The 13009-nt window shown below is 37.2% G+C and overlaps 1 protein-coding gene across 4 annotated transcripts in view; it reads left to right on the plus strand.

Moving 5' to 3' along the window:
- NCKAP1 (NCK associated protein 1) overlaps positions 1–7851 on the plus strand; it is a 61833-nt gene extending 53982 nt beyond the window's left edge. For all 4 annotated transcript variants that reach the window (XM_072874233.1, XM_072874235.1, XM_072874234.1 and 1 more), the window contains 3 exons: positions 3454–3563; positions 6188–6277; positions 6899–7851. In XM_072874233.1, coding sequence (XP_072730334.1) covers positions 3454–3563; positions 6188–6277; positions 6899–7015 — 317 coding nt within the window. In that variant the 3' untranslated portion in view covers positions 7016–7851. The remainder of the gene's footprint in view (positions 1–3453; positions 3564–6187; positions 6278–6898) is intronic.
- The last annotated feature ends 5158 nt before the right edge of the window (positions 7852–13009 follow it).

A 13009-nucleotide genomic window follows, 5' to 3' on the forward strand; every position in this document is an offset into this window, starting at 1 on the left:
TGTGAACAGAGTTATATCCTATGCAGTAGTTCAACTTCTTTAAAAAAAAAAAAAAAAAAATCTTTGCCTCAAGGAAATTCTTTGCATATAATCTACAAAAAAAAGTTCTTTCAGACAGAAAAGTTAAAAAAAAAAAAAAAGACTGACAGAACTGTTCCAACACATACAAAAGTCACCTTTCAGCTGTTCAAGCTATTTCCTTTGTGATGTGTAGCATGGCTCACATAAAAGACCATGTTTATTCTGCATGCACTTACTGGGTACAGTGTGGGGTTTTGTTTTTTGGGTTTTTTGGGGTTTTTTTGTTTTTGTTTTTTAGAGTTGCATTATTTTTAATCCGGTCAAAATTTAACTCACAAAGGATGTCTAAACTGACTGCTGAAAATTTAAAGTACCAGGAAAAGACCAAAAATTCTGAAAGCCTTCCGTATCGCTTAGTGTAGCATGCAAATCACATTTTTTGAGACCCAAGATTGTTGTTTTAAATGGGGTTAATTAATGTTTTCTTCAGTTTTGAGAGATTAGGGATTTGTTAGCTCTAGTTTCATTTTAAACAGATAGTGTAGCCTTTTGCCAATTGTGAAAAAGTTGGATGAATCTCTGATGGAATGAGTAGAACTTGAACATTGATTTGAAAAGTTATGAATTTAAAGTTAACAGCTTTTTCTGATGAATAGGGAGAACAATCTGTAACCTACAGAGTTGTTTCATGTTATCTGCACTCTCATAGTATTTCTACCACTTTCTGTGAGCTTTTTCAAAGTCATGATGGCTGAATGAAAATCTCAGAATATAGGCAAGAGCGGGGAATAAAAATGTGATTGGTGAGGGGCACGGGTAGAAACTTGCTTGTTAAAGGACAATGAGGTTGGTTCTCTTAACTCAGTCCAAATGAACTTGCTTATATGTGTTTAAGACCACATCTTTTAAATATTACTTGTTTATAGTTTTGTAAAAGAAGCCCCCTGGAAGCACTTTCTGCTACCAGTTTCTCCTTTGAAAGCATCTTACCTAGTGTAGAGTCTCAAAACTTATACCACTTGCCAGGGGGACAGTACTACAAGTTTTTAACAGTCATTATATTTTCACATTCACCCCTCTGCAAATTTATTTCTAAGAACGTGAGTCAGGCTAGCTAGAGGTTCTCCAGCAGGTTAGAGCTCACGCAGGTTTGCGTTCCTCAAACTCCCCTCTCTTCCAAGGACTCTCTTAGTCCTCAGGTTCTTAGCAGGCTGAAACAACAGATAATTCTTCTCTTCTGCCTGTTTTATATCATGGAAATTAAATATTGCAGTTTCTGTTGTTTCATTTACATTCAGTAACTCTTAACATGAAGTCAGTCAAAGCCTTGTTTCAAAGTGGGTTCTTAAAGTAAGTATAGTTAATAAGATCTCATAAAACTGTGACTGGAGAGAGGTTACATCTAGAACTCAAATAAGCCCATATTAGGAGTTGCTACTGATTTTATGAGATGTGGCCTCTGTATTATGTAATTCTTTACTGAGTGGACTCTTTATTGAGAGGAAAAGAGTCTGGCAAAAGGAATACATAAAATATGTTCACTCTACAAAAATAACTGAACAAACAGAATAGACCTTGTCAGTCCTGCCTTCCTTGCATAATATTACTTTTTCTTGTGTTCTGCCCTTATTGTAGAACATCTGGTTTTAGACACTTAATATAGATGCTATTTCCAGAATGAGAAGTTAATAAATGCTGCTTTTTATGAAGTAAATTCCCTGGACAAATCCTGAATTTATCCATCAACAAGTCACAGATTTGAAGGAGTTTCAGCTTTCTAATCTGGCAAGACATACCACCCAAATACAGGCAGTTCTTGGACAGCTTTAGCAATGTCTGTGTTCTCTCTGCCTACTTCAGGATCAAGCCTGTTTCTTCCACTGGCTCCAGATAAAGGCTCAGACTCTAACAGGCCTTTACTTTTGTTCCCAGTAAGAAATCTGAACCACTAGTCAAATATCAGGCTAGAGGACTAATTTGTTGTCTAGAAGCTAGAATAGAACGCTAGTCTGCAAGAGACATAGCCTTTTCTAAATACTTGAAACATGTTGCAGGTTGGAAGACAACAATTCCTCAGTTGAATTCCCTTGCTGATGCTTTTTCTACAGTCTCTGAGACATAAAAACAAAGTCACTTCAAAAAATCAAGGCACTTAAAAAACAAATATAAACTTAAATCGGTGGAATTAAGCAGAACAGATGTTCTTGACTGATGTTCAAGGAAAGTGGTGATCTCTTCTTCTTTTGGACTAGCATATTCACGCAGCAGTGTTTAATTAAAAACAGGAGACAGAGTAGGAGTATCAACTCTGGGGGGCTTGCTGGTGGAGAACCACAGGGGTCTTTGCTGGGACCTACTAGTCAGCATATTCATAGACCAGCTGGAAGAGGAGGTGAAGAGTGAGGTGAGAAAATTTTTGTATCATGTAAAGTTATTGAGGGTATTAGAGGAGTAAAGAGCTGCAGATAGATATCATGACACTGAGTAAATTGGGCAATAAAATGAAAGATGAAATTTGTTTTAAGAAAGAATAGTGATATGCATGGGGGAAAAAGTTATTTTCTCTCATGTGGAGTGATGGGGTCTAGCTGACCTCACTGTTCAGGCATGATCTTGGAGTTATGATAAAGGACTGAGTGCAAAAATGAGCTCAGTGCTCAGCAGTGGGCAAAAAGAACTGGTAAGAATCAGCAGTGTTTGCATGCTTGAATGCTTACTAACTTCTTCAGAGACCACCTTCTTTTCATATGCTAGCACTTTCCCAAGATAGTTGCCCAGTACCACCTGGGCAATTTTGTTGTCTATTAATTTTGTTTTAAAGTGGTAGATTTGACTTAATTTGCCTAGAAGAGATACCAGGCTTACTGAGGAGCAGTTCTGCTGCTGTCTTTGAAAACTGGTGTCATTTAATCACCTTCCACAGCTCTGAAGCCTGGGTGAATTTTAGGCAAGATGTTATGTACAGCAATTAGCAATTCAACAGATTTGTTCTTGAGTTCCTGTAGATCTCTTGGGTGCATGTTGTCTGGGCATGATGACTTGTTCTTTTACACAGAGGGGAGAAAAACAGCTGATTAGCTTGAAAAAATCCTGCTTGCACATGTCTTTTTAGCCTAGTCAAGTGGGAATACTCCCAAGTTTTGTAGAAACCAAATGAACTTCCAGTATATTCTTTTTCCTTATTTCTAAAAGCCATGAGGATCTTTGTCAGGTTGTTGTGACCGTTACAGCGTTCAGAAGGGAGATCTGTACTTCTGGTGGCTTTCCTGATACCAAGTTCAGCGTGAAAGAGTACTTTGCTCCCATTGTGTAAGATGCTAAAAGTTGATCTTTCATTGTGACAAGTCTATTTACTCCTTTGGTGATATTTTCCAAAGAATACTGTGATTTTCAAACCTGATGCTGAGGTAATTTGTATATGCTTTTGTTTAGGGCATTGCAACAACATTCATTGCTTGGCAAAAGCTATCAACCAGATTGCTGCAGCTTTATTTACCATCCACAAGGGAAGCATTGAAGACCGTCTTAAAGAATTTTTGGCTGTATGTATAACTTTTAGAGCTATTTCTAGAGCTATCTCCTCTATAAAAGAAGAGAACTCGCACCCCCTAATGCCCCTCAATCCGTTTGATACATAGTCTAGCTTGTGCAGTGCTGTCATGAAATTATCAATGTGTTTGTCATTGCAAGTGTTACCTTTACAGTGGCAATTAGCCATAAGTAATCTTAATCACAAGGGCATACTCTAAAGATTTAGATTAGTGTGGATGAGTATTGATTAATCAACATTTATTCCAATAGCAATAATGCTTGTAATGTTACTTATTTTCCTGTAGTTACAGATTGCAGAGAAACTAAAGTTATTGTATAATACAGTGTTGATTTTGATTAGGAGAAAATCAGGTGTGGATAAGTTACTTTTTGAAGTCTAGCACTAGGTTAAAATTCATATCTAAACAAGAAAAATATCTATTGACTTGAAGTATTTTCAAATTCAGGTAGAAAATGTAGTATTAATTTGGGATGCAATGCAATTGATTTCATATAAATCTGGTTTTGGTGTGGAAGAGAGAAAAAGCATATTGTTAATACAAGTCTATATGTAGATTAAATTTAGTAGTAGTCCTTTAGCAATAGTTAGCTGTGTGTAATGTTGGAAAGTAATGGTAGTAAATCAGTACAAGTGTCATAATTTTTTTTCAGTATAATCCTTAGTATTTTAGCACATACCATCTCTTCCAGTGTGTGGCCTATGACTGGAAAAAGAAATGTGTGCAATGCATATAAAGTCAAGATTCTGTCTAGCAGACTTTTCCCGTGATGCGTTCCACACTAGTTTATTTTACCTTTTCAAAGAAGGTAACTCCAGAATGGCTTTTGAGTTGTACCTTTTGACATGCCTGCCCTTCTTAAACAGTAACTGTCTGATAGGGGTATGTTACAGGGATATTTGGGAAGAGGAATATTTATGCTTCAGAGTAGGTTGAAGATCAAAGCTTCTGAAATCCTTAGTGACGCTTCAAAAAAAATCAAAAGCCCTTAGGTGGTGGTGATGCATTTTAAATACATTTTGGTGTGCTGCTCGAGTAGAAATAGAATTTTTAAAGTGGCTCTTAAGTAGCCAATACTTGAAGGGAAACTAAAGGAAACAGCAGCTTTACTTTAATTTCTAAAAATTACTGCTGTTTTTGAGTGATTCTTGATTTTTGCTGTTTGGCCTTGAAATGTGAAAAAATATCCCCTCCCCCCCTTATTTTAAGTGCCTTAACACACTTATGGGGGTAGGATAATGGCAACTTTCTGTAACTAGAAGTCCACAGAAACAATTTTTCTTTTATTTTCTTAAAAGGACCTTTAACTTCTGGAAGTTCATTGCATTTTGTAAAACAGAAAAATCCTTTGGCCATTGACCTTGTCTAATGCAACTGCTGGCTGTAAAAGATGAAAGAGAAACGGTTGTGTCAAGTTGCATTCGTTTGACAAGTGAAGGAAACCAGTGTAGTTTCATGTGATAAAAACACTTTTGGTACGAGGTTTGCATTTTTTCAGTGTTTATGAACTGGTTTCAGACCACTGTTTTTACTGCGCAGGCCATGACTTGATGGTTCAGATATTTTGTTAATCTTTCTCTTCTAACACCTTTTATATATCACTTACTGTTAGTCTGAAAGAAAAACATTTCTCTCAAGAAGAAAATGTACTGCTGGAGATGATCTGCTTTTCTGTCAAAGTTAATTAAATACGGAAAAAAACTTCGTAGGTTATTTAATAGTGATGAGTATGTGCTAAGAATCTTTTGAAGTATGCATGTTCATTTTATATTACAAATTGATTTGTGACAGAATTTAAAATCTAAATCACTATTCCTCGTGAACAAAGTATTTTAAGTTAAAATCCATATGTGGTAAACGTGGTTTAGGCACATCGACATTGCTTGGTATGAGGGGATAAATGATGACTGTACATCTGAAAGTTGAAAAAGAAGGTCTTTTTTCAGATTTCCATAAGGCATGAAAACATGGGTTATCAATGCATCTGCAAATTAAGTATTGTATTCTCATCCTGAGCTTGTCAATACCCAAGTATGTGTTATAAGCTTCTAGGATATCTTTTAAAATGACTATTGTAGGGTTGCTTATGGTCTGATAAAATATTATTCATTTACATTTAGGATGGCATTTCTTCCAATTCAAAATATAGCTTAGGAAGTAAAACTTAATTTGTCCTTCTGTTGCAAAATGGGTATAACTTCAAACAATAAAAACTTCAATCACTTTAAATCTTACAAAAAGGCAGTAAGTTTATATGTGTATTGGGAAGGACAGAGGAAGTGAGAGCTTGATCCCATGGGAGTCCTGTCATTAATTTAGTAGACTTTACAATGGTCAACCAAGGATTAGAACCAAAAGTTCTTTGCAATAAATTAATTCACTTTTTGTATTAAAATAGCACATATCACTTATTAAACACTGCTAGAAATAAACAAAAATGGCTCACTGAGACTAAAACCCAGTGAGGGTTCGTGTGCTCAGGATGACTTTCCTTCGTAGTTATTAGTACGACGCAGTGTCCATTGGCTAGGACATTGATTTCTTTAGAAAGGTTTTGTGTCTGTAACAGAATAGCAGAAGCCAATTTATTGCTTTGAAATACTCATTTTACATAGCTTGCATCGTCTAGTCTACTGAAGATTGGCCAGGAGACGGACAAAACTACTACAAGGAACAGAGAATCTGTTTACCTACTACTAGACATGGTAAGTGTTTGTCTGTTTTATTTGTGTTACTAACTTAAGGAATAGGCGCCGCATTGCATCGTTCAGCAAGGGATCTTGCGGTGTCACCTTGGGTGTTGTAGCTCATGAACCAGCGGAAATCATTTTTTACGTCATTCTTCTTGGCGTTCTAATGTCAGGAATTGATTTTTTTTTTTTCCCATTCCCCCAACACATGCACACATTTTTACCATTGTCTTTTGTTGCCTAGAACATTGTATCACATTGTTCAGATCTCTTTCATTGTTCACTTACTACATACAATATTAAAATGAAATTTAACATTAAAGAAGCACTGTTCAGAGTGTGTGGGAGAAAATCCTCTCTGCTCAGATGTTTTCCTTTCAGTATTCTGTATCTTTTGGAAATGGCAGGAGTGCTATATTACTATATATATAGGAAAGCTAACTGACTAGCTTTGAGAAGCGGTGCGTTTATAGTGATGAGTTTCTCCCCAATGTTTAAACTTTGTATTATTTCTTTTTGCTATGAAATACGTGAGTGGTGTTGTGGTACAGACCAGAAGTAGCTACACGCAATAGATTATCAGCAGCAGGCAGTAGAAGGTGTTCTGCAAAACCTTGTGTTTCTGGTATTTTTCAGATTGTGCAGGAGTCTCCATTCCTGACAATGGATCTCTTGGAGTCTTGTTTCCCTTACGTCTTGCTGAGAAATGCATACCATGCTGTCTACAAACAAAGTGTCACATCCTCTGCCTAAGTATCTACTTACTGGAGATAAGACATAGCACGCATCTATGTGGCCTCAGTTTTATCTGTAAACTGTGGAGCTATTTTACTTTATGGCCTGATGAACAGTTTTGTGGATTATAAACTTTTTCCATAAAGTTGTATTTCTGATCAGTGGTTTCTTAATATGGTTGTACTACAATATAAGCTTGGTTGATTTTAGGTTGCACATTCATGGAAAATCTTTTTTCTCATTTCTTCCTTTTTATTTTTTATTTTTACTTTAGAGCATCAGTTATGTTTAAAAAATACTACTTCTGCTATATGTTTTTGATATTGATCATGCAAAAGAAAAATTGCTTGTTTATTTCCCAGAAGAAAAATGTATTTAGTGATTATTTTAGATAGTGTAGCTTTCATCTGTGTGTAAATTATTTCATATAGGGAGAGTTATAATCTTGTACCTATTGTTCTTATTGAAAACAAATATTGGATGTGCATTTCTGTGAAGTAATTACAGCATTTCTAGTTTTATTTTGAAACATTCACCAATCTACATACTATGACACTATCTAACATTAAAAATGTTATAGGACTGCTTATCCTTCAGACAGCGATCCTCTCCCGATACTCTTAAACAACAGCAAGTGGTGTTGTTTGTATAAAGCATAGTGGAAATTTTTTTTAAACTAACTTCCGTGGTGCCCTGTTGGCATTAACACTACCATTGTACCCTGCTGTATAATAAACATTCTTACACATTTATCACATGTTGATAAAATGTTAGCCCTTAACCACTTTTTATATGTTTTAAATTTTTGAAATTCAAGTGTACCTTCCATAACATACAATAAACACTAGACTGTATTATCTGTAGGTGAATTATTTTTAATATAAATGTTATCCTAGTATTTTAAGCTTAAACTGTGCTGTTGTGCATTGATTTACATCTCACAGTTCATTAAATATCAATCCTTAGAGCTTTTATGTGAAGACTTCTTTTAATCCTTCACCTTTTGGCTTCTGCGATAGTGAAACTTGTAAAAAGTTGGAAGAAGGAATTAAAAATAATGTAAAAAGTGTCAGTTTAGTGCCATTATCCTTTAAATCTTAATTTTACATAATAAAGCGAGAAAAGCATTTATATAGTACGCAGCGATGCCAGTTGTACCCATAGAAGTAAGTGTATTGTCAGAGTATAAAACCTGAAATAATCATAAAACAGGAGAGTGTTGCTAAAACCGTAACATCAGACATTACTGAGACAGATGTATAATAGGCCTTTTCTTATCAATCGTGCAAATTGGCATGCAGGATAACATTGGCTCATTTAGCCTGAAAGCTGACCAGATGGTTGTGCTCTTTAATCCACAGCATATAAAAGCTATGTGTTTCTCAACAGGCTCTGGACATTGTATAGAGCCCCTGTTCTTGATGCAACTTATGTGCATGCTGGTAACTTTTTCTATTATGAAAGAGCTGTTGTGTGCTCATTTACAATAGCTTCCTCTGTCCAGAGGAAAAAAGTACTGGAATAAAATTGTCCTAAGGAAGGAAGACAGTACGTTTATATTTTTCCTAATTATGCATTTTATGTTATAACCACGGAACTGTTTTTAAATTGATAATTTAGGACCATAACAAATAAGTTTGTTCATAAAGAAGTTAGGTTGGATGCGAGACATAAGAGTTCTATTCTGTAATATTTATACATTCAAATGTCTTGATTTTAATTAAGATTTTGATTGTAATGTAGCCTTTTGTGGAAAAATAATGCCTATTTTCAAGACTGACTCTTGAAAAACTCAAGTTTAAGAAATAACCTAGTTTGTGTCTTTAATCTTTTTAAGTACAAAGCAATTGTATTTGGTTGTTTACCTCGGATCCCTGTCAGCTTTCCACTGAGGTGTTACTGAACTAGTCCTAGAAAATAGGTAATCTCTGACGAATAGGTAACGAGTGCAGTACCTCTGCAAGAAGCTACTTCTGACGCAGTCGGATTAGATTTGGTTGTGAACCTTTTAGAGGCGGTAGTTTGTGGGAGCCCTTACATGACTGTGCTGTGCTGTCAGGCACACAAATGCCTGAGATGATGCCTCCTTAACTGCCCTTCCTGCAAGAACGCAGAGCAAGCTCAGAACCAAACCAAAGAACAAGGGAATTGGGGAAGAATTATGTGGACTCATCCCTGTATTGGGGGGGTTTGGGTGGGGGCTGGGAGGGTGCCTTGCTTTGTTCGTGCTTGCTGTATTTCTATTATTTCTGGTTTCAGCTGAGCTACCACAAAGCTATGTAGGGTTCAGCCTGCTTGTGGAAGGCAGAGTACATCAAGCATAGTCCTCAAGGCAACCGGTGTCCGTGCACTGCACAAACCGTGATAAGCCTGTCGAACCAAGTTTGTTGGGGAAGAAGGTAGAGAAGGAATTCTTCCTCTGGAGCCGGCAACACCCTGTCCACAACTTAGTAAGTTCAACTGTTGACATTGTATATTGAGTCATCTCAGGTGGCCTTCTGTGCATTTCCAGAAGCATTTGTAATTCCTGGAGCATGAAGCACAGACAGCCGAGCTGGTCCCATATGGAGCCAGTTTGGATCAAATGTCTAATTTGCGGGGGAGGGCTCTGCCTCATGCGAGAGAGAGCATGGAAGAAGAATGTCCTGTTGCTGCCCAGAAAACTTTTTTTCTAATTTAAAAAGATGTGTCCATCAGGACAGAAGATTACCATTGAAAACAAGGGCTACTGTTAAACCTTTTTCGCTGTAGCAATTTGTTTTCTGGATAGGAAAAGAAATTGGTAACCAAACTTGACACTTGGAGTATATGAGTTTTGATGCACTGGAGAATGGCATTCTCCCCAGAAAATGCTGAAATGAGGCCGGTGATTTGAGGAAAGATATGAACCTTCTTCAGCAGGTCATCATGGGCTTGTATGACTTCAGAGCTTATTCATTCCAGATTCAAGAATTCTCAACCATAAGTAAATATGCCTTGCCTCTAAACTGTATTTTTGCCAAAAGTTTCCTTGGTCCTGGGATTCAGCATTGTGATTCATACTGAAGAGTGAACTCTCAGTTACTTACCAGTAACTGTTATAAATTCTGTAAGTACACGTGTGTCCAAACTGATGTTGTAACATTTTTTAGGTGAATCGCTCAGTCAGGCTGAACCAAACTCAAAGCTAGGTTTATAGGTGTAGCCAATTATCCTGTTGCATCAATAAAAGAGTTTTTTAGACATAGGCTTCAAAATGTTTTCAGATTCAAATTCAAGCATATTTTAACTCTGTAATACATTTTGGATACTATAGAAGTAATTTATTGTAGTTGTATTCACTACTAAACTTGGCTGGTAAATGAAGGACTGAGTGAATACAGGGAAACTGCTTTCATTTCAATCCTTGTGGCTAGCCCTGAGACACTGACACGGCTGGCTGTGCAAAGCAAGGTAGTTTAAATGACAGCTACACACAGTTGATTTGGTTTCATGGATGAGGGCCACCGTTTTCAGTGCTGTCAAATAACCAGTTTTCAAAAAAAAGTGAAGTTCTGCCTATTTTTTTCTTTACGTACCATTTTTGAATCACTTTTATGATAAAGGTAAACCTTCCCCTGAAATGACAAAAGTTTTTTTACTTGAGTTGACCATTCTTTGTACGCTTTTGCTATTTGTCATGTTATAAAGTCTGTAAATATTTGTACTAACACATAACAAAATCAAAATAGCCCCCTGACCTGTGTCCAAAACCATATCTGATTTGTTATTAGTCATGTTGTTTCTAGTACTACTGGGTCAAAATGACCTGCTCACTGGATATAGTGTCAGTGTCTTACACAATTCAGTAACAGAAAATGTTGGTATTAAAATCAGAATGAAAAGCGTATGTTCAGCTTAGCGTAAAGCAAGAGGATCTGAATAGTTTCTTGTGTAGACTTTCAGGCTGTTGCCTTGTTCACGATAATAGTGATCTTAAACAAGGCCTTCTCACAAATAATGAAGGTAAATAATAAAAAATTATACTGACACCTGTGTGAGTACAGATGCGAGCTGCAAAGCTATCACAGATGAATGGTTAAAACCCTGATGCTAGTAAATCCAGTTCATTGTCCATTAACAACATAATTTCATATCTTGTCAGTACTCACTTCAGGTTGTGACTGGAAGATGGGGAAAGGCATTACCGCAGGTTACCTGCAAACTCTTCTGCTCTTGCCCTCCCTGCCCTTGTCGTTAGCCTTTCAGTTTGGCTAAATTTGAGGTAAACTCAATGGGTAGCCAGTGCAGAAAACAGAAGACTTGCGTTTGGCAAGAGCAGTATTATTTCTAAATACAAATTAAATGATAATCTGTGCAATAATAACAAGGACACGATAGCAACAACAATGAAACCATTCCTTGCACAGGCACACAAAGAAAAGAGGAGTGAAACTAAGAATGCGTTGTAAATTAATCTTATGCTAATTATGATGATATAAAAGAGGAGTGAAAAGAAAAGGGAGGTAAGAGGGGAGTTGAAAGTGGTGATCACAGAGTGCTCAGAGAAGTTGGGAAATACATTTCTCAGTTACTCGGAGTCCATTTTGTAACTCTGAAATCTTATTTGACACTTCATGGATTAAAGCTAGATTGTATCTCACAGACTTCAGAATTGCATTTAAAAAATCTCAAGTGAGGTGTCATCTTTTTTCCGCTCTGTACCTGAAGCAAACTTATCAAACTTTAAAGGATGCTTGAAAGTGTAAAACTTGGAGGCATCTTAGTACGAGCATGTGTTTGTCAAGACCGAGTCAGCAGAACTGGACAGGAACTTCTCTTATGCCCGTGACAGTGAAACACTAAAGACAGTCTGTGCTGTTTGGATTTAGTTCCATTTATATCTTTAAAGTGGAAGATGTCAGGAATGATGTTTAGTGTTACAATGAGATAAGGTAAGCGAAAGAGTTGATCTCAGCAGTTTATAATTTTGGATAACAAAGCACTTCAAAGGGCCGAAAAGCAGCTGAGAAAATGGGCTGAGCCTGTGACCCTTGCTTTAGAGGTAACTTTATTAGGGAGATAATTGCACCACTATTTTGATACAGATTTTTGTTTGAATGCCAAGAAAATACGTTAACTTTTATCTAGTAAGAGCTCAGAGGGAAACCATAGCGACAAGACAGTCCAAATGCATTTGAATTTTATCATGTAGTACTAATTTTTTGCTGGCTGACCCGTGGTGGCACAGGTGCCGGTTGAAAGTGGTCACAGTCATTTGCGAAGGGGTGTATGGAATTGGAGTTCATTTGGTTTAAATATGTCTCTTCAGCTGGTGGAAATGGACACCGTCCCGTGGATTTTCTTGGCCGAGCTGACACTTAGCATAGTTGCAATAGGTATCACATGCCTTTAAAGAAGGATCCTGGAGCATTTCAAACCAACATCACCTTGGAGCTTCTCAAAATCCCAGTTACTGGCAGAAGATCCAAGCAGCAAAATAAGAGAAGTTGCGTATCAGTATTGTAATTTTGCAGGGAGGTAATGGGGACGGAGAACAGCGAGTAAGGACACTGCCTCTGGCGTAACATTGAGGTGCCTGGACCTCAACTTCTAGGTCTATGTGCTGTTAGCACTCGCTGACCTTAGCGTGAAGGGAGGGAGAATGACATTAAAGCCAGTGATAACCACTGAGGACCATTTTAAAACCACCATATAGGCTGCTTGAATCAAGTGGGATGGGGCTGTGAGAGTGTGGATAGCTTGCAGAAGCACTGGAACCGAGATGCAAAGCAGGCGAAACCCCTGCTGCCTTCTCCCTAAGGAAAGCTACCAACAAAAAATCCTGTGGTATTGGAAAATGTCTCTTTCTAAACTTGTATTCTAATGATTCCAGCATGGTGACCGACAGCCTTGCTAATAGAGGACAGGCTCATCATGTATTAGTCCTTAGCGAGCAGGTAAAATATGCAAGCTTTTCTAAGTCACAAAACCTTGATCAAGTTTATTCCTGTCCAGTTAAACGCGCAAATATTTGTGTGTACGCTTGTGAGC

Source organism: Ciconia boyciana, chromosome 10 (assembly GCF_034638445.1).
Source record: "Ciconia boyciana chromosome 10, ASM3463844v1, whole genome shotgun sequence".
In the NCBI taxonomy this organism is placed as follows: domain Eukaryota; kingdom Metazoa; phylum Chordata; class Aves; order Ciconiiformes; family Ciconiidae; genus Ciconia; species Ciconia boyciana.